The following is a 24,994-nucleotide window of genomic DNA, read 5'->3' as shown; positions in this document are numbered from 1 at the left end:
TGGTTGCCCGCCCCTCGATCCGCCTCTGTTAAAACCAGAAGTGGGCGGATTGGAGGGGGGGTTTTAGATTTTTTAACGATTTTTACCTTCCTACCTGCCCCCCAACCCACCCGTTCGCGTGATTAAAAGTTACCCCTTGAGCTCATAATCCAGGCTGACACTCCAATGTGGCACTGAGGGAGTGCAGCACTGTCGGAGGTGCCGTCTTTCGGATGAGATGTTAAACCGAGGCCCCGTCTGCCCTCTCAGGTGGATGTAAAAGATCCCACGGCACTATTCGAAGAGCAGGTGAGTTCTCCCCGGTGTCCTGGCCAATATTTATCCCTCAACCAACATCACTAAAAGAGATGATCTGATCATTATCACATTGCTGTCGTGCTCCCTACATTATAACATTGACTATACTTCAAAAGTACTTAATTGGCTATAAAGCACTTTGGGATGTCTTGAGGTTGTGAAAGACGCTATAGAAATACAAGTCTTTCTTTCTTCATAGTGGCGGATGTTCCCAGTTGAAATATTACGGTTTTGCACAGGACAAGAGGTGGCCCTTGACATCAGCTATCAGGACACGAGGTGGCCCTTGACATCAGCTATCAGGACACGAGGTGGCCCTTGACATCAGCTATCAGGACACGAGGTGGCCCTTGACATCAGCTATCAGGACACGAGGTGGCCCTTGACATCAGCAATCAGGACACGAGATGGCCCTTGACATCAGCTATCAGGACACAAGGTGGCCCTTGACATCAGCTATCAGGACACGAGGTGGCCCTTGACATCAGCTATCAGGACACGAGGTGGCCCTTGACATCAGCTATCAGGACACGAGGTGGCCCTTGACATCAGCTATCAGGACACGAGGTGGCCCTTGACATCAGCTATCAGGAGACGAGGTGGCCCTTGACATCAGCTATCAGGACACGAGGTGGCCCTTGACATCAGCTATCAGGACACATTAAGCTTCGGATCTCAAGCATTGTGGGACATGGAGAGCAAAGGGTCGTTTCTATTGGTTGGTAAACTGAGAGCACGGGGTCAGCGTGAAACCACCAAAGAGCAAATCAATTCCCTTAACAATGAGAATACTGTTCCCACTTTGGTTCTGAGGAACTGGAACAGAACGGATTAGACATTGGCCTGGTACCTGCGATCAAGTCCAGCCCAGACAGATGGGCCAAACGTCTGCTGGCTGTAAGGATCCAATGTGAAATGAGTTTGGACAGTCATAATCCAGTGCCTATTGGGCACAAGCCTGCAGCATGAAACCACCCATCATTTAGCACTAACTGGCCAAATTACTCAGACAGTCCCGTGGAAGGGTGGTGGTGTGGGAAATGCAAATATCACAATGGTGCAATAGGGAGAGCATGTCTAGTGTTGGGGCAGAGGCACATTGTTCAGGCAATGTAGAGGGAGCTTTACTCTGTATCTAACCCATACCGTACCTGCCCTGGGAGTGTTTGATGGGACAGTGTAGAGGGAGCTTTACTCTGTATCTAACCTGTGCTGTACCTGCCCTGGGAGTGTTTGATGGGACAGTGTAGAGGGAGCTTTACTCTGTATCTAACGCTGTACCTGCCCTGGGAGTGTTTGATGGGACAGTGTAGAGGGAGCTTTACTCTGTATCTAACCCTGTACCTGCCCTGGGAGTGTTTGATGGGACAGTGTAGAGGGAGCTTTACTCTGTATTTACCCATACTGTACCTGCCCTGGGAATGTTTGATAGGACAGTGTAGAGGGAGCTTTACTCTGTATTTACCCATACTGTACCTGCCCTGGGAGTGTTTGATGGGACAGTGTAGAGGGAGCTTTACTCTGTATCTAATATACTGCAAATTTACCATCTACAGATTGGCCAAACGCCTGAGGTTTTGAAGAAATTCTGAGGCCTATGGAACTACCTGACAAAGAGTCATGAGCTTCAGGAAAGAAAGGGAGAAGATTGGGGAATGGAGTCTGCTGCCAGGTGTGGCATTTTTCCTGTAAAAGTGGCAAGCTACCACTCAACAACCACTCCCCAGGTCATGGTAGAGATTGGGAATCGACCATAGTGGTATCAGAAGCTGGAGCCAGTCTCCTGCACGTCTGAACTTTACAAATCAGGGAAATCACAACATGATGCACAGCAGATGAGCAGCCTCTCTACAAAGAAATATACAAATGTGGAGAACACCATGGAGGTGATGCTGGTTACCCAGTGTGCAGAAAATATCATACCCCACACAACTTCTCATCCCTTGATTTACTGATATTCTCAGCACCGCCCCCCCCACCAGCCCCATTGTCTCTTGAATTTACTAATATTCTCAGGCCCCCCCACTGTCCTCTTCAATTTACTGATTCTCAGCGCACACTGTCAACTTGGGCCGGCAATCACAACATCTCAGCTAGTTACTCAAATTGGTTTTGTGATGTGTGTGAAGACATTGTACACACAAAGAAATAGCTACTGAAAGTGTGCAGACATCTGGCAAGTCACCTGAGCAGTCAACGTTATAAGGCTATTATACTGTGACGTGGGAAATTATATCATGGCCCGTACTCTCCCACTCTGGTACCAGCTTTTTAAAACTGAATTCAAAATCTCAAACTATCATGGTGGAATTTGAATGCACATTCTCTGGATTACTCGTCCAGTAACAGTTTTCAGGTTATTTATTGTACCAGATAGCTGTCTCTGTGCTAAGTGCATAAGAACATTAGTACTCTTCACCAACACGTGGCTGTCTCTCCCCTCAGCTTTAGTTCATTCATCCCTATCTGACAATCAGAGTTCAGTATTTTTTAACCTGTTAGCACCTCGTTACCATTGCTGTGTTAGAATATATATACAATGCCCTCTGCACCAATGTCACTTTCTTGTTGTCTTTTGGCAGCTGCAGCAGGGGGTCTCGGGGAGCTGGTTACCATTTGCAGGGGGTCTTGCACACAGGAAAGACTGGAAAGTTGACAGAGCTCCTGTCACCCAACACAGAGTCTGATGAGAGGTGACATCTTTCCTTCTAGATGCTGACCGTGCCCTGGGTGGAAAGACAGCTACGGTGGTTTGTCAGTGATGTACGCACACAAATGCAAGAACAGACACAGATGTAGACCAAACGCGGCAGGGTCAAGTATTCTTTTTTTTTTATTTAAGATTTAGTTTCAAATCTGAAGAGGTACATTTTTTTTTAGTTTTAGCGTCAAGGTTATCCACACTCTCTTCAAATACTGCACGATGTCCAGAACCTACAGATTACTCGAAGCGGCAGGCAGAGTTTCAAGAGGTTGTGCTCCTGATGAATGAAGTGACCCCAATGCAGTGCTATCCCAGAGCTCCCATTCCAGTGAATTTTAAATGCTGAGAGAGAGAGACAGACACAGAGAAAGACAGATAAAGAAATGAGTATATACCACTCTGTGTTCAGCAGTTCTTTTATTGTTGTCTAGGTATTAAATTTGTGAATGCTTTTTAAAACATATTTCTTGTATTATTTATTTAAGCTAAAGTCAAAATTAAAAAATCAAATTGTTTTAGTCAACTCATCCACTCCTCAGCTACATGCCCATTTAACCACTAATCAAAACGCTTACCCAGCATGCCATTCTCCCGCTGACCGTGAACTCAAAAGCATTGTTAATTATACATTAAGTATGAATTTTGACACCAGCACTCCTGTTTTACTTTACTGTGCAGTTTTCACATTCACCCGACTCGTGGCAGTTTTTCCTGAAATGTGGCGAGAGATTTATTATTGCAAGAGGTACAGGTACGATGGGCCAAACGGCCTCCTTCTGTACTGCTTTATTCTATGGTTCTAGATGGCTCTTGTGGATTGGACACCGGTCGGCAGGAGTTACTGTGGCCCACCCGAGGGGGGAGCATGCCGATCAAGAGACTGGTGAGCAGCAAAAATCTCCCGGTAATTTTAACATAACGCTGCGATTGCATTGCATCTGGGGTTGATCAGGAACTGAGATTATGTGTAGTGAGGGAAGAGAGAAAAAGAAAGAGTGAGAGAAAGAAGAGGGGTGTAAATCAGTTTTCCTTAGTGACGATCCAATGCAGAGCTCTGTAGAAGATCTGTGGGGGTTTTGTTGGGGGGTCTGAAGGTGGTCTGGAAGCCTGGCGGTGGAGAGTGAAAGTTGCCTTGGTTGGAGGGAGGAGGGTAGGGGGCCCAGCCGGCTCTGTGTAAGGGAATCTGTGTGTTGAAGGGGTTATTGTGCCCTGTCTGTGCTGCCGTGGGGCCGTCTACTTCTGTCAGCGCCTGGAGCGATTTCAGCCAATGTGGAGGGTTCTCGTCCTGCAGAGTGTCTAAACTGTTCCCCGTGGATGCTGGGACACCTGTGGAGAGAGCACACACACGTCAGACACCTGTTAGTACTCAAATCTTCAATCAAACCCAGTCTGAAGTACAATCATAGAATCATGCTGCACAGGAGGCCATTCAGCCCACCTTGCCTGTGCTAGCGCTGAAAGCTGTCCAAATTAGTCCCACTCTCCTGCAGTTCTTTCCCCAAGTATTCATCCAATTCCCTTTTGAAAGTCACTATTGAATCTGCTTCCACCGCCCCTTCAAGCAGTGAATTCCAGATCATAACTCGCTGTGTAAAAAAAAATTCTCATTTCCCTCCTCCTTGTTTTGCCAGTTATTTTAAATCTGTGTCCTCTGGTTACCGACCCTCCTGCCAGTGGAAACAGTTTCTCATGTACTCTATCAAAATCCCTCAATTAATTCTCCCCTTAACCTTCTCTGCTCTAAGAACAATCCCAGCTTCTCCAGTCTCACAAGTGGGGGACACCTTGGTGAAAACCTCTGAGTAAAACTCCAACACTTATTTAACAACATAAAAACCCCCTGACCGACAAGCCCTTATTAACCATTGCCCATCGAGCTCCCTGATGACTGGGGTTATACAGCGAGTGGTTGCGCCACACAGACCAGGAGGGTAAAAGATTTGACCCCTGGGCAGTGCTGAATTATCCAATCTGAGCAAGAGGTAATCAACTGGGGAGGAGGAAGAGAAGATCAAATACTTTATTAGAACAGAAGGATTTTTTTTTAAAAAGGAGGCTTTGAAAGTAGACTAAGAGGCAGAAAGGGAAAGTGCTTTTTGAGAGAGTTCTGAAGCATCGGGGCTGAGAAACCAGCTTCCGGCAGTGGAGTGAATGGAGCAAGCACTAAATCGGGAGTCAGGGAATCCACAGGAAGGATTGGAAAAGTAGGATAAGGATTGTAAAGTCCATTTTTTTTGAGATGAGGAAGAGACTGGTGGGTGAGGGAGACTGAGGCTGAGTTCTGGATTAGCTGAAGGGTAGAGACAGGGAGGCTGACAAGAGCAGCGAATGAGAAAATCTATTCTAGAGAAGTTTCAACAGTGGAGGGTTGAGCTCAGGGAAAGCATAATACACCAGGGGACAGAAAGAGACAGACCTGACGTGGCATAGGAATTTCAACACAGGGTTGCACATTACACAGGTTGTACACCACCAGGCTCAATCTGTGCACACAGCCAAGCAGGATGATGGAGGGGAGGTGAGAGGGAAACACATACTGGAAAGAGCCAAACAAGACGACTTGAGTTTGGCTTACATTGAACTGTAGGGAATGAAAACTCAAGCAGGTCCTGAGGTGAGACAGTACAGCAACAACCCTGAGCCAATGGTGCTGCCAGAGATGTAGAGCTGGGTAGTACTGTCATACAGATGAAACTGAGCCTGTGCCTGCTAATTGTCAATGAGGGAAAGGAATTGGATGACTAGGAGAGGAATCAGGAATGGAGTCCCATGGCTCAGGTGGTTGTAAAAAATCCCATGGCTCTGCTGGAAGAGGAACAGAGAGTTCTCCCGATGTCCTGGACAATATTTATCCCTCAACCAACATCACAAACAGATTATCTGGTCATTTATCTCTGCTGATTATGGGACCTTGCTGTGTGCAATTTGGCTGTCGCGTTTCCCTACATGACAACAGTGACTATACTTCAAAAGGAATCCACTGGTTGTGAAATGCTTTGAGACATCCCGAGGATGTGAAAAGTGCTATACAAATGCAAATCTCTTACTCGAATGTAGTCACAGAGGTCTCATAAAATGCTCCTCTGAGCCACACCAGTCTACCATATCTACAGAGAGAAGGCTTTATAATAGCATTTTTCAACATCATTTTTCTATGCTGTTCAGCTTACATCTGATACAAGTCTGCCGTGTCTGTTCTCCTAGTGCCGTCACCAGGGTTAGTGCATTGGCACAAATAATTAGACAATACATTCACCTCACCAGTACTTACCCGTGTTATACAGTGACACATCTGAACCCACCAGTGGTGTGGTGCATAGTCATACGGAGACAGACCTGCACCCACCAGTACTATACAGTGATAGACCTGTACCTACCCATGTTGTACCAGTTATATAGTGACAGACCTGTATCTACCAGTACTGTAGTGATAGATCTGTACCCCAGTGCTATACAATGACAGATCTCTACCCACCAGCACTGTACCCCAGCGTTGTGTAGCAACAGACCTCTACCCACCCGTACTGTACCAGTTATAGTGACAAACCTGTACGCACCAGTACTGTACCCGTGCTATACAGCGACAGACCTGTACCCACCAATACTGCTATGCAGTGATAGTCCTGTACCCACCAGTACTGTATACGTTAGTGACACACCTGTACTGTACACCAGTGCTTTAGTGATAGACCAGTACTGTATCCTAGTTATACAGTAACAGACTTTTACCCACCAGTACTGTATCCTAGTTATACAGTAACAGACTTTTACCCACCAGTACTGTATCCTAGTTATACAGTAACAGACTTTTACCCACCAGTACTGTATCCTAGTTATACAGTAACAGACTTTTACCCACCAGTACTGTATCCTAGTTATACAGTAACAGACTTTTACCCACCAGTACTGTATCCTAGTTATACAGTAACAGACTTTTACCCACCAGTACTGTATCCTAGTTATACAGTAACAGACTTTTACCCACCAGTACTGTATCAGTGTTAGTGATAGACCTATACCCACCAGTACTGTACCCATTATACAATGACAGACCTGTACCCATGTTAGAGACAGACTTGTACCCACCAATACTGTGTCCCAGTATTATACAGTGACAGACTTGTACCCACCAGTACTGTACCCATTATAGTGACAGACTTGTACCCAGCAATACTGTACCCCAGTGATGTGCAGCTCATCTAACTCAGATACACCCAAGTTTGGAGCAGTATTTACAATTATTCTACTGGTTGTTTTACAGTTTAAGTGAACATAGAAGGAAAATTTTACGCACCCGTTATACTCCACTGAAATCCTAGTGACAGCACAATGAAATAATAGGAAAGGAAATCATATTAAAGTCTTATCTTTTGCCTGAAGGTTACTCATTGATCGGATGCTAGATCAGACATTTAACAGCATCGGGCTATCACTATCATTCCATGAGTCAGTTTACTAACTGCTGAGGAATAGAATCCAGCTTAGATGTTAATTCAGAAGAGTTATGAGAAGCTCCTGCCTCATTTATGAAGCCCCATTGACACTGATTTATGGATGTAAGTTGACTAAGGCTATTCCTTCAGAGGAAGACTTCTAGTCAACCATCTACTGTCCTAATTAAGGATGAAAACTAGACACAGAAGAATACTGCTGGCAACTTTTGAAATAACAGAATACAGAAAAAGAGGCATTTCACCAACCTGCATTGTTACTGATCTCCATCTGTGAGAACCACCACCACTAACAATTCTCCACTGACCGATGAGATTAGGAAACAAAGATTACAGAAGTACAGAGTTCGAGATCTTTTAGTAGCCAATTTCTTCCCATTCCCCCCCCCCCCCTTGCCCCCAGGTGATACCTCTTGCAGGGCTACTGTCCTATGGGTGCAAGCAGCCTTTTGTACCTTGTCCAAGGGCCAATCCGGTTAGTGTAAGCCCAGACATGAAATGGTCAGCTATTCAACCAGAATTGGCATCGCGGCTGAGGATAGTCTTGATGTCAGATGATCACACACCCTGCAGGGGTCACTAATCAGTAATCAGGAAGTGGAAACCTGCTATCCCCCCCCCCCATCGTCAACCTGAAGCATACAGAAACCACAGACCAGGAATGGAACCTGGGATCTTCTGGTCTGTACGGTTCAGTTACACAGTACATGAGCGGAGTTCCAGTTTTTCATGGTATCGACGTCAACTGAAAATCCTGGGGGTAGAAAAAGACGAAGGAAAACCTTCAACTTCTAAATAGAAAAAAGGCTGAATATGCAAAAGTGCCCAGTTTCTCCAAACCTCCCATGTAGCTGGTCAATGTTGTGCTGTGGATAGGACAAATTATCCGACAGCTAAGATTCAGTGCAGTGTTCGGCAGACCAGCTCCCATCATGCGGGGAGGGGAGCAGTACACTTCTGGGAATAAAATTCAAGGCACTGACTGTGCATTTTGAACAGAGCAGAAACAACAAAGCTCAAAAGCTGAAATAAGTCAAAAATTCCTGGAAATACTCAGTAGGTCAGCTCGCCTCTCATTTCCAGGGGAGACCCTTCAACAGAACTGATCAGAAGGGTTCCACACCCAAACCATTAACCTGGCTGTTCGCTTTTCAGGTGCCAATGCACAGGTGTTCTTACAGCATTTTGTTTTCAGTTCAGCGTTCTGAACATTGAGTTTTAATAAGGTAGCTGCTGCTGCTCGAAGAGGAGAGCGGGGGAGGGGAAGGATCATTCTTCTAGACTTTCTAACCCCTACCCCCAATACGTTTCATCCCAGCATACCAATTGCCTGTTGTATTTAATTAACATTTCCTTTCCAAGTACAAAATAGTTCCAACTGAACAGAGAACACAAGTTAATCTACTCAAATGTGCCAGGGTTAATTTTGGAGTTAGGGTTGCTGACTCTGGTTGGATGTTTTCCTGGAGGTTTTATTACAAGACCTCCCACCTCCACCAGCCCTGCACAGTTAAACAGCCTTTTATCCCATTTCCAATATTTCTATAACTAACAAAAGTGCTCAGATAAAGGGAAAGAGGAAAAACAATTTTTTTTTTAATGCCCCAATGATTTTTCTCGCAGCAGTGTCCAGGAGATTAATCTTCAATTCGTGGAGACTCCAGGACAATCCTGGAGGGTTGGCAACCCTATTCAAAGTAAGCACGATTCCAGTAATATTCCCCCCCGTATACTTGAATAGGATACTCCTATGCTCAGCATGAAGTGTTTGAAAACTATTGACTTTTACTTGACCTGAACACACAGTGCCAGCTGGTTTGGGGCATTTCCAGAGGTATGACAGAATCCTGGATTTTGTGAGGCTTTAATAAGCCATTGGGTGACTGCAAGTATCAAGCAGCAAGACCCTAATTTGCAATATGTTCAACAGGTCTTAGCTTTTACAATCTGTTTCATTCTCACCAATGTCTCCAGCCATCCAACTCTCCAAGACAATACACCAAGCTTAACAATTTAACAGAGGATCTTTTAAAAACAATTGTCAGAATTCCAGCAGCTATGTCCACACACCATCAACCAAACCGATTCCATCCTCTCCCAAGTTGGGTCACTAGGTATATTTAATATATGGGTGCCAATATACACAAGCCATGTTGTATGATACATTTCTTGCATGTTGCTTCTAATACATCATCTCAAACTGTTCATCTGCAAAGGACATACCCGTACCCACCAGTATTTCATCCAAGTGCTATACAGCTCACAATGCTCTCTCCTACTACAGCTGTACTGGACTTTAGTGGGACCCAACCTGCAGTACTGTGTACAGGGTTGGTCTCCTCATCCAAGGAAGGATATACTTGCTTTGGAGGCAGTACAACATAGGTTCACTAGATTAATTCCTGGGATCAGAGGGTTGCTCTATGAGGAGAGGTTGAGTAGAATGGGCTATACGCTCTGGAGTATAGAAGAATGAGAGGTGATCTCATTGAAACATAAGATTATTAGGGAGCTTGACAGGGTAGATGCTGAGAGATTGTTTCCCTGAGCTAGACGGTCGAGAACAAGGGGGTATAGTCGCAGGATAAGGGGTCGGCCATTCAAGACCGAGATGAGGAGCAATTTCTTCACTCAGAGGGTTGTGAATCTTTGAAATTCTCTACCCCAGAGGGCAGTGGATGCTGAGTCACTGAATATATTCGATGGATAGATTTTTGGACTCTACAGGAATCAAGGGATATGGGGATCGGGCGGAAAAGTAGAGTTGAGGTCAAAGATCAGCCATGATCTGATTGACTGGCAGTGCAGGCTCGAGGGGCCGAATGGCCCACTCCTGCTCCTATTTATGTTCTTTGAATCAACCCAAGTTAGGAAGGACATAGTCTATAATGGTACTGCATTTCATCATTCAATCCAAAAATTTCACCCTGCGCCATTAATGCTTTACTACACATTTCTCTGCTGTATAATCAACTCTCCTGTTATACTACATGATTAACAGGACTAGATATTACCAAAAGTATCAAATTACGAAGAAAGTCCTTCAATGCCGCATCAGCAAGCAACAATTTACATGTACTCCTCAAAAGTTAGACTAGAACCAGCCAATGGCTTCAGTAAGCACATAATTCACCCTCAATACTAACACTACCAGAAAGCATCTTACACCATTCCAATAAGCCATGGTTAAGTGGCGGCATTTAATTGGAACAAAAAAAGCTTGGGAATAACCAACAGCTGAATGTCAGTCAAACCAACATAACCAGATTGAAAAAGGCCAGGAATCAGGCCTGATCAGATTACCACGAAGAATTTTGCCACGTTGGGTCAGATTTTGCTGAAGCGGGGCATCTCGCGGCGTGCCCAGTTAATTAGCCTCGTTCGTGAACGTTTAGGCGTTAAAATTTTTTGCCCACAAAGTTGCTGGAAGTGCAAGCTGATAATGGCGGGAGCAACAGGGCACCTGGGACTTCAGTGAACAATGGGACAAACAATGCATCTCCTTAACCAGAGATTAAAGAATTGGAAAATAAACAGTAAGGACTGAGAAGGAGGGTGAATTAGAGTGGGTGAATTGAATGTCAAATCACATACAGAAAGAGAAATAAAGAGAGGGAAGGAAAGATTGAATTGAAAGAAAAAGAGACTTGCAATTCACATCTCTTTCTCGCTACAAGTTGCTGGCCGATTTACACATTAATAACAGCATGCGTCGTTCAGACGCTGTTATTTTTTCAGCAAAATCTGGCCCAATAACACACAAACTGACATCTTGAAACTTGAAAGGTACAAACCAATTTTAGGGTTGAGAGAATTTGATTGAGCCATTTTCAAATCCCTGGGCAACACAAAATGAATTCTGTCCACTACCTTAACACATAACTGTTACAAGACAACACTGCAATCAAATCTGAGGCATTTCACGCAAATAAAATCACGACCAAAAATTAAAACTTTTTCCACTTGAACCTGCTTCAGGCTGGTGGACCAGAATCTATATGAGAAACCCAGAGGGCACTTTGGACAGTCCAACAAAATGAACGGTATTTTTAAATTCAGATTGGTTTAATAGTGGAAGCTGACAGTGAAGAGACACTCCATGTCACTGAGCATCTGTTGTGCCAGTGCGCACCAAGGTCTTTATTTATGCAATATTCTAGAACCAATAAAGTCACATCAGAGAATCACTACAGGGGAAGAAAGTTCATGTTAACATGAATAGCCCAAACCACCCCAGCTCAGCAAGTTGAGCCAGTGAATAGCTGAATTATCCACAAGCAGACCTGGGATCGATCTCAGTGATTGGAGCTCTGCAATGAACCTCAGCCAGTTCAATGCGCCCGATCACTTCCCAGTGACTGTCTTTGGAAGCAAGCACCTCAGCTCTGATGAGCCCCGACATTTGATTAAGAGCGTTAGTAGCTTGTTCAAGACCAGTGTAATGAAGAGCTACTCAGGCAGGTACTGGGAGGACATCTGGCACCTGTGGAGTTGTGCTGGGGGAGGGGGTGAGTGGAAAAGGAAGGTCCGGCAACTGTGGAACCGCACTGGAGGACATTTGGCAGCTGTGGGACTACACTTTACATAGGAGCAGAGCAAATTGATGCAAATCAAAAAGGAGAATGGACCAAGGCTGATTTGATCCAAAACAATTATAAATGAAGCAGTAAGCACACAGGTGACAGTAACATGCCACTAGCATGTTGAACCAAGTAGATCTCATTTCAATCAGGGCATGCTTGCAGTAATTTATTTTCAACTGCAGTCTGTCCATTGTATACAGAAAAAATGAAAGTGTAATTGATAGCCGGTAGCAGCTGCACTAATACAAGGACAGCAATGTTCAGGGTCCCAATGACATGAATATGAGCCAGCACATTGCCGGTGCTTTCAGCGCTTGGCTACTGAACCCATTTGTAACAGTGGCTGTGATCAGAGAGACATGGAATGACCCCAGGAACTTGCTGTACATTAATCGGTTAACTCCTACTGTAGAAGTATTTACCATTTTCTTCTGTGTGTTTCTATGCGTGGGGTCTCAGTGCATTACTTCTCACTCACTGTTATTGATCCTGTCTTTCCCCTATTATGTTGTGACTCTCTCTATGCCAACTTGAGTAACCATCAAGTCTCATCATTGCTTTTCTCTTCCCATCCCTCCGCCCCAAGGTGCCAATTGAGAGAAACTTAAATCTCAGCCACTGATCAAATAACACAAAGCAACAAAGTGTTGTGCTCAGTTTGGAGAAGGGCAGAAATTATGCAGCAGCCACTATATTTATACAATGAAAGTGGAGAGCACACCAACAGCTTCACTATATTTGATAGCCGTTTTACTAATTAGGTACTTCACATTAAAGCAGCAACCAATGGGCTCAATTAGTAAATCAGAGTGGTTTGGGAGTGTGCCACAGAGACCATTAAAGACCCAGGTAGTTGACCTCTGGTCTGTGTCAAGTCAATTGGAGGGACGGCAGATGAGTTATTTTTGTGGTTGAGGGGGGTGAAATTGAAAGAGAGAGAGAATTAAAAGATGGGCTCGATCATAGTTACCCCTGCTATGCCCACGGTCAAACCCTTCCCCATAACATCTAAACAGTCCAGAATCTCACACACCGCAACTGGGAGATACCAGAGAGGCACCAGGCAGACCTGTCGAGCTGAACTCATCTGGTGACAGACACCTTCATTTTGGTTTGTAAAAACTGACTTATTTTGATGTGTTCAAGTGTTAAAAATGAACAGCCCCAGTTGCCCTTCCTTCTACTTACACCCGTCACTCACACACAGGGCAGGGGAGTGGCTTCCCTGCCAGATGACTGTACTATGATCCTTTTTCTGAAGAACTCTCCTTGGCTGTAAAGTAGCGAGGTTCAGACAGGGCAGAATGGCGATCAGATGCCCTGAAAGGCCCTTCCAAAAGAATGGAGAGTCTCACTCATTTCAAACAGTCCAATTCTGCCCCAATAATTATACACAGTCAAGCTTGAATGAACAGCATTCCATAGATTTCAAAACTCCTAACTAGCACCAAGTCCTGTACTCCCATCACCCATCCTCGCTGACCTACACTGGCCCCGGTCCAGGAATGCCTCAACATTAAAATTCTCATCCTTGTTTTCACATCCTTCCATGGCCTTGCCCCCTCCCTATCTCAGTAACTTCCTCCAGCCATACAACTCTCCAAGATCTCTGTGCTCCTCCAATTCTTGCCACTTGCGCACCCCAATTTTAATCGCTTCACCATTGGCGGCCATGCATTCAGCTGCCTAGGCCTTAAGCTCTGGAATTCCCTCCCTAAACCTCTCCGCCTCTCTAACCTCCCTTAAACCTACCTCTTTGACCAAGCTTTTGGTCACATGTCCTAATATATCCTTGTGACTTGGTGGCAAATTTTGTTTGATATTCGTTCCTTGGGACGTTTTACCATGTTAAAGGCACTATATAAATGCAAGTAGTAGTAGTTTAGGTTGGAAGTGAACAGCTCAATGACCCGGGCTGCAGAGCTGCCCTAGTGCACTTGAAACTTCACATGCCGCTTGGTTACCATCACGTTGCTATGACATCAACTGCATTCACTAAGGTTGTCAAGCGATGAAGAAAGATGACAGGAGAAAGCCTCTGTGCGCTGACTCACAAACACTCAAGCATGTTTTAGGTTGCTGCCCTGAATCTCAATTGGTTGCAGGAAACAGCATGTTCCTCACCTGAAGGGGAAAGGGGGCAGACCTCAAATGTCAGTGGTCACCTCAGTAACACACAAGACAAGAAACAGTCGACTTGGGAAATGGAGAGATGAGAAGGCTGCACCTTTAAAAAATAGAAACATAGGAAACGATTGCTGACCTTTGAAGGAGAGTCCCTCTGTAATGAGTGTGGATTAGCCGAAAGAGCACTTGGCAGTAAACAGTTTCGCCAGTGTCCTTTGGAACATGGTTGCTCGGGTCAGAGCATACTTGACATTGGGTTGTGCTCTATCATTACTTCTTGCTGTTCAGGAAGTACATCTCAAACACTGCCAATCCCACCAAATGTACATCTTTCCTTTCAGTGCTCCTTTTGTTAGTAAAACAACGCTGTGATGTTGTCTGTATTGGCTTAGTTGATGAGGTGGCAGTGAGGTTATCACAATTGACCTCAGGTGAGATCAAGGAAGAAAAGGAGGATGATACTGGCCCAGGGCTTCTCTCCCCAACCACTAAATCCTGATCCCTGCTGTGGATTGGACCTGGCTTTCATGGCCACACAGTATCAACAAACTCAGTCCAGCACTGCATATGAATTTGGGGACATTGGAAGGAGTGGCTGAGGTCCTAAGTATTATTAATCCCAGTACAAGTTCCCATCTTTGGAAGAGATGGGGTAATGCGACTGATATTTACTGCAAAATTTGCTGACAGAAGTGGTTGCAGAAATCAAGCAAAGAGCAATGAAAATATATTAAATGCACCATGGCAGCTAAATACCACTATAAACCAAGAGAGCCCAATTTTCAGTTTGCTCGTAACTTGGGATTTCAGGACCACAAACACCTATAAGAAAGAAAAGGAAGAACTTGCTTTTATACAGTGCCTTTAACTACCTCAGGACGTCCCAAAGTGCTTTACTGCCAATGAAGTACTTTTGAAGTGTAGTCACTGTTGTAACGTAGGAAACGTGGCAGCCAATTTGCGCACAGCAAGGTCTCGCAAACAGTAACGAGATAAATGACTGGATAATAGTTTTTGATGAAGTAGCAGAGGGGGCTGATGAGGGTAGTGTGGTTGATGTGCATATGGACTTTCAAAAGGCATTTGATAAAAGTACCACATAATAGACTTATTAGGAAAATTAAAGCCCAAGGGAATAAAGGGACAGTGGCAGCACAAAATTGGCTAGGGGACAGAAAGCAGAGAGCAGTTGTGAATGGTTGTTTTTCCAGACTGGATGGAAGTGTACAGTGGTATTTCCCAGGGGTCCATATTAGGACCACTGCTCTTTTTGTTATATTATAATGACCTCAACTTGGGTATAGAGGGTAAAATTTCAAAGTTTGCAGGTGACATGAAACTCAGATATAGTAGAGAAGTGTGAAGTGATACATTTTGGTAGGAAGAATGAGGAGGGGCAATGGTAAATGGTACAATTTTGAAGGATGTGAGGAACAGAGACCTGGAGGTGTATGTACACAAATCTTTGAAGGTGACAGGACAAGTTGAGAAGGCTGTTTAAAAAAACATGGGATTCCAGGCTTTATTAATAAAAGCATAGAGTACTAAAGCAAGGAAGTGATGCTAAACCTTTATTAAACACTGGTTAGACCGCAGCTGGAGTAGTGTGTTCAATTCTGGGCACTGCACTTTAGGAAGGATGTCAAGGTCTTAGAGGGGGTGCAGAAGAGATTTACTAGAATAGTGCCAGGGATGAGACACTTCAGTTTTGTGGAGAGACTGGAGAAGCTGGATTGTTCTCCTTAGAACAGAGATAGTTAAGGGGAGATTTGATAGGGGTGTTCAAAATCATGAATGGTTTTGATAGAGTAAATGAGAAATTGTTTCCAGTGGCAGAAGGGTCAGTAACCAGAGGACACAGATTTACTGCAAAAGAGCCAGAGGTGACATGGCAAAACATTTTTTTTTTAAAACTCAGCGACTTGTAATGATCTGAAATGCACTGCCTGAAAGGGTGGTTAGAAGCTGATTCAAAAGGGAATTAGATAAATACTTGAAGGGAAAAAATTTACAGGGCTATGGGAAGAGAGCAGGGGAATGGGACTAATTGGATAGCTCTTTCAAAAAGCCTGCATATGCATGATGGGCCAAATAGCCTCCTCCTGTGCTGTACCTACTATGAAAATCTGTTCCAGTGATGTTGGTTGAGGAATAAATATTGGCCAGGATATGGGAGAACTCCCCTGCTCCTCTTCATATTGTGCCATGGGATCTTCTACGTCAACCTGAGAGCGCAGACGGGGCCTCTGATTATCATCTCATCCGAAAGACAGTGCAGTACTCCCTCAGCACTGCAGAGGTGTCATTCTAGATTATAGGCTGAAGTCTCTGGAGTGGGATTTGAACTCACTCAGTTCTGCCACAGCTACTTACGTTCCGTAGGAATGTTGAAACTGTTGATCTGGGGCACATGGACTTTTGAGGGAAATTGACTTCCACTGGGCTTATGAGCAGATTTCCTGCTCGTTACCCAATCGAACCTTCATGGCAATGTAGAACGGGGATGCTTTCAAGTATTGTGGGATGGAGCTTCTGGTGGTGGTGGGGGGGGGGGGGGGGAAAAGAGGGAAGAGATTACCTATCGTGTGGGAGATGGGCAGAAAGGCACAGCAAGGACAGAGGGTTGGTAACATACACCACTGCCCACAGGGAAAAAATAAATCAAGTACACTAGGATATTTGAAAAGTCGAGGATAAGTAGTGCTCATTGGGCCCACCCAAGCCCGGCCTTCCAGTATCCTAACGCTCTCGTTCCTTAAATTAAGCTGTTCTGAATGCCCTAAGGACAGTTTACACTGAAGTAAGATGGACGATGTCACACCAGCATACAGCTTCAAAGAAACAAACAAGTTTGCAGACAGGATTTGATTCCTTTCGCCCACGTTCTGATTTTGGTTGTTCCATTGGTTGGGGGTGGGGAGAGAAGCAGAGGTCTGTGTTTCTCGCAGATAAAGGGACCAAGTCACTGCAAGCCAGTGTCGCTCAATCTCAACATGTGGGAGAAGACAGTCCCAAGCATGTCTATTTTCAACTGGAGCCCAATGCCCCATGATGGGGAATGGATTCAAGTAAATAGGAGTGAAAGCAGATGTATAAAAAGCAAACAGAAGTCATTAGAAAAGAACCAAGTAGCCTCACTGATGGAGGAATTTCCTGAATGTAACCCTGAAGGAAAATAAAAGCCTTAACATCCAACAAGTTCTGGCTGAAGCGTTTGCAACCATCTTCAGCCAGAAGTGCCGAGTGGATAATCCATCTCAGCCTCCTCCCGATATCCCCACCATCACGGAAGCCAGTCTTAAGCCAATTCGATTCACTCCACGTGATATCAAGAAACGGCTGAGTGCACTGGATACAGCAAAGGCTATGGGCCCTGACAACATCCCAGCTGTAGTGCTGAAGACTTGTGCTCCAGAACTAGCTGCGCCTCTAGCCAAGCTGTTCCAGTACAGCTACAACACTGGCATCCACCCGACAATGTGGAAAATTGCCCAGGTATGTCCTGTCCACAAAAAGCAGGACAAATCCAATCCGGCCAATTACCGCCCCATCAATCTACTCTCAATCATCAGCAAAGTGATGGAAGGTGTCGTCGACAGTGCAATCAAGTGGCACTTACTCACCAATAACCTGCTCACCGATGCTCAGTTTGGGTTCCGCCAGGACCACTCGGCTCCAGACCTCATTACAGCCTTGGTCCAAACATGGACAAAAGAGCTGAATTCCAGAGGTGAGGTGAGAGTGACTGCCCTTGACATCAAGGCAGCATTTGACCGAGTGTGGCACCAAGGAGCCCTAGTAAAATTGAAGTCAATGGGAATCAGGGGGAAAACTCTCCAGTGGCTGGAGTCATTCCTAGCACAAAGGAAGATGGTAGTGGTTGTTGGAGGCCAATCATCTCAGCCCCAGGGCATTGCTGCAGGAGTTCCTCAGGGCAGTGTCCAAGGCCCAACCATCTTCAGCTGCTTCATCAATGACCTTCCCTCCATCATAAGGTCAGAAATGGGGATGTTCGCTGATGACTGCACAGTGTTCAGTTCCATTCGCAACCCCTCAGATAATGAAGCAGTCCGAGCCTGCATGCAGCAAGACCTGGACAACATCCAGGCTTGGGCTGATAAGTGGCAAGTAACATTCGCGCCAGATAAGTGCCAGGCAATGACCATCTCCAACAAGAGAGTGTCTAACCACCTCCCCTTGACATTCAATGGCATTACCATCGCCGAATCCCCCACCATCAACATCCTGGGGGTCACCATTGACCAGAAACTTAACTGGACCAGCCATATAAATACTGTGGCTACAAGAGCAGGTCAGAGGCTGGGTATTCTGCGGCGAGTGACTCACCTCCTGACTCCCCAAAGCCTTTCCACCATCTACAAGGCACAAGTCAGGAGTGTGATGGAATACTCTCCACTTGCCTGGATGAGCGCAGCTCCAACAACACTCAAGAAGCTCGACACCATCCAAGATAAAGCAGCCCGCTTGATTGGCACCCCATCCACCACCCTAAACATTCACTCCCTTCACCACCGGCGCACTGTGGCTGCAGTGTGCACCATCCACAGGATGCACTGCAGCAACTCGTCAAGGCTTCTTCGACAGCACCTCCCAAACCCGCGACCTCTACCACCTGGAAGGACAAGGGCAGCAGGCGCATGGGAACAACACCACCTGCACGTTCCCCTCCAAGTCACACACCATCCCGACTTGGAAATATATCGCCGTTCCTTCATTGTCGCTGGGTCAAAATCCTGGAACTCCCTTCCTAACAGCACTGTGGGAGAACCGTCACCACACGGACTGCAGCGGTTCAAGAAGGCGGCTCACCACCACCTTCTCGAGGGCAATTAGGGATGGGCAATAAATGCCGGCCTTGCCAGCGACGCCCACATCCCGTGAACGAATAAAAAAAAAGTTAAGCTTTTGAGTCAGACAGCAATAGGTTTGCTTAGCTACACAGAATCTACGATAAACCTGGACATTACATTGCAGTGGCCCCCATAACCATGATGATACCAGAACTGAGAGGTTATACCTATCAGGAAACACTGAACAGGCTGGGGCTCATTTCTCCAGAAAACAGAAAAGGTTGAGGGGTGATCTGATAAAGGTCTTTAAGATTATGAAGGGGTTTGATACGATAGACGTAGAGAAAACGTTTCCATTTGTAGGGGAGACCAAATATAAATATAGGACAGTTACCAATAAATCCAATAGGGAATTCAGGAGAAACTTCTTTACCCAGAAAGTGGTTCGAATGTAAAACGCGTTACCACATGGAGTAGTTGAGGCAAATATTATAGATGAATTTAAGGGGAGGCTAGATAAGTACATGAGGGAGAAAGGAATAGAAGGTTATGCTGACTGGGTGAGATGAAGAGGGTGGGAGGTGGTTTGTGTAGAGCATAAACGGTATGGATCAGTTTGGCCTGTTTCTGTGCTGTACATTCCATGTGATAATGAAGGCCATCTTTTGCTGAGGTTTGATAGTGCAGCAAAGATAACGGGTGACCTGCTTGCTGAAGTGGTACAACTTTCAGAATGGGGGTGATGGCTCACCAGGGGAAGGTGGCAGCGGCCAGGTTCATGGCACCGTGGCTGGCTCTGCTGCACAGGAGGGCAGGAAAAAAATTGGCAGAGCATTCGTGATAGGGGACTCGATTGTAAGGGGAATAGACAGGCGTTTCTGCGATCGCAACCGAGACTCCAGGATGGTATGTTGCCTCCCTGGTGCAAGGGTCAGGGATGTCTCGGAGTGGCTGCAGGGCATTCTGGAGGGGGAGGGTGAACAGCCAGTTGTCGTGGTGCATATAGGTACCAACGATATAGGTAAAAAACGGGATGAGGTCCTACAAGCTGAATTTAGGGAGTTAGGAGTTAAACTAAAAAAGTAGGACCTCAAAGGTAGTAATCTCAGGATTGCTACCAGTGCCACGGGCTAGTCAGAGTAGGAATGACAGGATAGCTAGGATGAATACGTGGCTTGAGAGATGGTGCAAGAGGGAGGGATTCAAATTCCTGGGACATTGGAACCGGTTCTGGGGGAGGTGGGACCAGTACAATTTGGACGGTCTGCATCTGGGCAGGACTGGAACCAATGTCCTAGGGGGACTGTTTGCTCGTGCTGTTGGGGAGGGTTTAAACTAAAGTGGCAGGGGGATGGGAACCGATGCAGGAAGTCAGTGGGAAGTAAAGTGGTGACAGAAACAAAAGGCAGTAAGGGAGAGTGTACAAAACATGACCGGACAGATGGTCTGAGAAAGCAGGGCAAAGACCAAGGGAAGTCTAGATTAAATTGCATTTACTTCAATGCAAGAAGTCTGATGGGCAAGGTAGATGAACTCAGGGCATGGATGGGTACATGGGACTGGGATGTTATAGCTATTACTGAAACATGGCTAAGGGAGGGGCAGAACTGGCAGCTCAATGTTCCAGGGTACAGATGCTATAGGAAAGATATAGCAGGAGGTAAGAGAGGAGGGGGAGTTGCGTTCTTGATTAGGGAGAAAATCACGGCAGTAGTGAGGGGGGATATATCCGAGGGTTCGCCCACGGAGTCTATATGGGTAGAACTGAAAAATAAGAAGGGAGAGATCACCTTGATAGGATTGTACTACAGACCCCCAAATAGTCAACGGGAAATTGAGGAGCAAATATGTAAGGAGATTACAGACTGCTGCAAGAAAAATAAGGTGGTAATAGTCGGGGACTTTAACGTTCCCAACATTGACTGGGACAGCCATAGCATTAGGGGCTTGGATGGAGAGAAATTTGTTGAGTGTATTCAGGAGAAATTTCTCATTCAGCATGTGGATGGCCCGACTAGAGAGGGGACAAAACTTGACCTCCTCTTGGGAAATAAGGAAGGGCAGGTGACAGAAGTGTTAGTGAGGGATCACTTTGGGACCAGTGATCATAATTCCATTAGTTTTAAGATAGCTATGGAGAATGATAGGTCTGGCCCAAAAGTTACAATTCTAAATTGGGGAAAGGCCAATTTTGATGGTATTAGACAGGAACTTTCAGAAGTTGATTGGGAGAGTCTGTTGGCAGGCAAAGGGACGTCTGGTAAGTGGGAGGCTTTCAAAAGAGTGTTAACCAGGGTTCAGGGTAAGCACATTCCTTATAAAGTGAAGGGCAAGGCTGGTAGAAGTAGGGAACCTTGGATGACTCGGGAGATTGAGGCACTAGTCAAAAAGAAGAAGGAGGCATATGACATGCATAGACAGCTGGGGTCAAGTGGATCCCTTGAAGAGTATAGAGATTGCCGGAGTAGAGTTAAGAGAGAAATCAGGAGGGCAAAAAGGGGACACGAGATTGCTTTGGCAGATAAGGCAAAGGTGAATCCAAAGAGCTTCTACAAATACATAAGGGGCAAAAGAGTAACTCGGGAGAGAGTAGGGCCTCTTAAGGATCAACAAGGTCATCTTGTGGCAGAACCACAAGAGATGGGTGAGATCCTAAATGAATATTTCGCATCGGTATTTACAGTTGAGAAAGGCATGGATGTTAGGGAACTTGGGGAAATAAATAGTGATGTCTTGAGGAGTGTACATATTACAGAGAGGGAGGTGCTGGAAGTCTTAACGCGCATCAAGGTAGATAAAATCTCCGGGACCTGATGAAATGTATCCCAGGACGTTATGGGAGGTTAGGGAGGAAATTGCGGGTCCCCTAGCAGAGATATTTGAATCATCGACAGCTACAGGTGAGGTGCCTGAAGATTGGAGGGTAGCAAATGTTGTGCCTTTGTTTAAGAAGGGCGGCAGGGAAAAGCCTGGGAACTACAGACCAGTGAGCCTGACATCTGTAGTGGGTAAGTTGTTAGAGGGTATTCTGACAGACAGGATATACGGGCATTTGGAGAGGCGGGGACTGATTAGGAACAGTCAGCATGGTTTTGAGAGAGGAAAATCATGTCTCACAAATTTGATTGAGTTTTTTGAAGGGGTAACCAAGAAGATAGATGAGGGCTGTGCAGTAGACGTGGTCTACATGGACTTCAGCAAAGCCTTGGACAAGGTACCGCATGGTGGGTTGTTACATAAGGTTAGATCTCACGGGATCCAAGGTGAGGTAGCCAATTGGATACAAAATTGGATTGACGGCAGAAGACAGAGGGTGGTTGTAGAGGGTTGTTTTTCAAACTGGAGGCCCGTGACCAGCGGTGTGCCTCAGGGATCGGTGCTGGGTCCGCTGTTATTTGTTATTTATATTAATGATTTGGATGAGAATTTAGGAGGCATGGTTAGTAAGTTTGCAGATGACACCAAGATTGGTGGCATTGTGGACAGTGAAGAAGGTTATCTAGGATTGCAATGGGATCTTGATAAACTGGGCCAGTGGGCCAATGAATGGCAGATGGAGTTTAATTTAGATAAATGTGAGGTGATGCATTTTGGCAGATCGAATCGGGCCAGGACCTACTCCGTTAATGGTAGGGCGTTGGGGAGAGTTATAGAACAAAGAGATCTAGGAGTACAGGTTCATAGCTCCTTGAAAGTGGAGTCACAGGTGGATAGGGTGGTGAAGAAGGCATTCAGCATGCTTGGTTTCATTGGTCAGAACATTGAATACAGGAGTTGGGATGTCTTGTTGAAGTTGTACAAGACATTAGTAAGGCCACACTTGGAATACTGTGTACAGTTCTGGTCACCCTATTATAGAAAGGATATTATTAAACTAGAAAGAGTGCAGAAAAGATTTACTAGGATGCTACCGGGACTTGATGGTTTGACTTATAGGGAGAGGTTGGATAGACTGAGACTTTTTCCCCTGGAGAGTAGGAGGTTAAGGGGTGATCTTATAGAAGTCTATAAAATAATGAGGGGCATAGATAAGGTAGAGAGTCAAAATCTTTTCCCAAAGGTAGGGGAGTCTATAACGAGGGGGCATAGATTTAAGGTGAGAGGGGAGAGATACAAAAGGGTCCAGAAGGGCAATTTTTTCACTCAAAGGGTGGTGAGTGTCTGGAACGAACTGCCAGAGGCAGTAGTCGAGGCGGGTACAATTTTGTCTTTTAAAAAGCATTTGGACAGTTACATGGGTCAGATGGGTATGGAGGGATATGGGCCAAATGCAGGCAACTGGGACTAGCTTAGTGGTATAAACTGGGCGACATGGACATGTTGGGCCGAAGGGCCTGTTTCCATGTTGTAAACTTCTATGACTATGACTCTAATGGGTTCCCAATTGCACAGTGCTGCACAAACTAATTCACAACACTACCAGCTACTGCAACCCAGATACATACAAACTATAAACTGTCCAGACCAGCACACTCTTCTGCCTTCTTTCTGGGGTCCGGAATCAAAACCAAAACATGTCAATGAACAGGATCAGTCCTCTGTGCACCGAAGCACAGAGGGCATTCAACCCGAGGTTTTAAACGTGGAAGTCTCTCTGCATTAGAAAACATCCATAGTGGTCATAAATTTCAAAGTAATACACACATGGCAGTGAGAAGGCGGAGGAAAAGGAGAAGGCAGGAGATTCCAGTCAATTCTCCCATCTGTCATTTTACACAAAAATCAATTCTCATTTTGCACAGCCCACGTTTTCCAAGGGAGTGTTTTATAAACTTGAAAGAGTCAATTTTAGATGGTTTCTTACAGAAAGGCCCCATTCGTAACCTGAGATTTTCCTGCTAAGTGCCTTAGAACTGGAGACAAATGTTATAGTCCAACCATAGTTAAACCTTAAATGGACAGATAGCTCCCCAAAGTCAGACACATTTCTGCTCAGGCTCCTGGAAGCTCAGATCAATAAGTCAACAAGGCAGCAGCAGAATAATTCTGAGCTGCTGTACCTCACTTCACTGATCCTCCATATAGATCACCTGTTATTACAAGAGATTGCTGATAGTTCTGCCCATATTCTGCAGTCTCAGTTACAAACTCCTGTTTTTTGTTTGTTTACCTGAAATTCTGACAAGTTTAAAAAGAAATATGTTTCAATCATTTCTTGAATCCAGCTTTCCACAGATTTCTCTCCACACCTTTGAAGGAGTGTGCTGTTAGGTACAGTTCCACAGGTTCTCGTCACCCTCTGTTACCTAACCAAGGGGCTTGTTCATAGAATCTTACTTCACAGAAGGAGGCCAATCGGCCTATTGAGCCTGTGCCGGCTCTTTGAAAGGGCGATCCATACAAGTCCTAATACTGTGCTCTTTCCACACAGCCCTGCAAAGTTTTCTTTTTCAAGTATATATCCAATTCTCTTCTGAAAGTGATTCACGTTGAACAGTGAATGTGGGGAGGCTATTTGACTGCAATTTTGTGCGCTTTTCAGTCGGGGTCAGGGTTACTAGGATTGGTTTGTAAATCAGGAGTAGGTTCCAGGCTGGATCCCAACCCCCACCCCACCAAACTCACTGATATTGAGATTCATTACAGTGCCCCAGCTGAGATCAGCTAACTCGCCACAGACCAAGGGTTGAATCGGAGGCCTGCCTAGTCTGTGTGACCCTGCTATCTATTTAGTAATTACAAGGAAAAAGGAGCTCCCATAAAAGCTGACTTGAGGGAAGAAATACAGTAAGTAGATGTCCAGCCACGTGTGTTAATTGGGAATCCAGATGTGGCCGTCTGCATTTTTGATTAGTAAGTAAAAAATGAGCAATGGACACTGTCATTGGGCGTGTGATCTCAACACGCATTTTTGCATGGCGTATGCACGTGAACTTTAACCTTTTTGTGCGTTTGTTGGTGAAATGTTGAGATGTAAAGCAGAGTATGAGTGTGTTTCCTGATCGCTGCACTTGCTTTACTTCCTTGGTTACTGCTCATTGGTTATCTGGTGAAATGGTGTGTGAGGACCCCGGCACCACG

General features: G+C 45.4%; 1 protein-coding gene across 6 annotated transcripts in view; it reads right to left on the bottom strand.

Annotated features, from left to right (window-relative positions):
• Window positions 1–3,112: 3,112 nt before the first annotated feature.
• Window positions 3,113–24,994, bottom strand: part of LOC137334877 (CCR4-NOT transcription complex subunit 4-like) — a 124,480-nt gene continuing 102,598 nt past the window's right edge. For all 6 annotated transcript variants that reach the window (XM_067999927.1, XM_067999926.1, XM_067999925.1 and 3 more), the window contains one exon: window positions 3,113–4,327. In XM_067999927.1, coding sequence (XP_067856028.1) covers window positions 4,032–4,327 — 296 coding nt within the window. In that variant the 3' untranslated portion in view covers window positions 3,113–4,031. The remainder of the gene's footprint in view (window positions 4,328–24,994) is intronic.

The sequence above is a fragment of the Heptranchias perlo genome, chromosome 18 (genome assembly GCF_035084215.1).
Source record: "Heptranchias perlo isolate sHepPer1 chromosome 18, sHepPer1.hap1, whole genome shotgun sequence".
NCBI lineage: Eukaryota > Metazoa > Chordata > Chondrichthyes > Hexanchiformes > Hexanchidae > Heptranchias > Heptranchias perlo.
The sequence above is the reverse complement of the archived record's forward strand: the minus strand, read 5'-3'. Positions and strand labels throughout refer to the sequence as shown.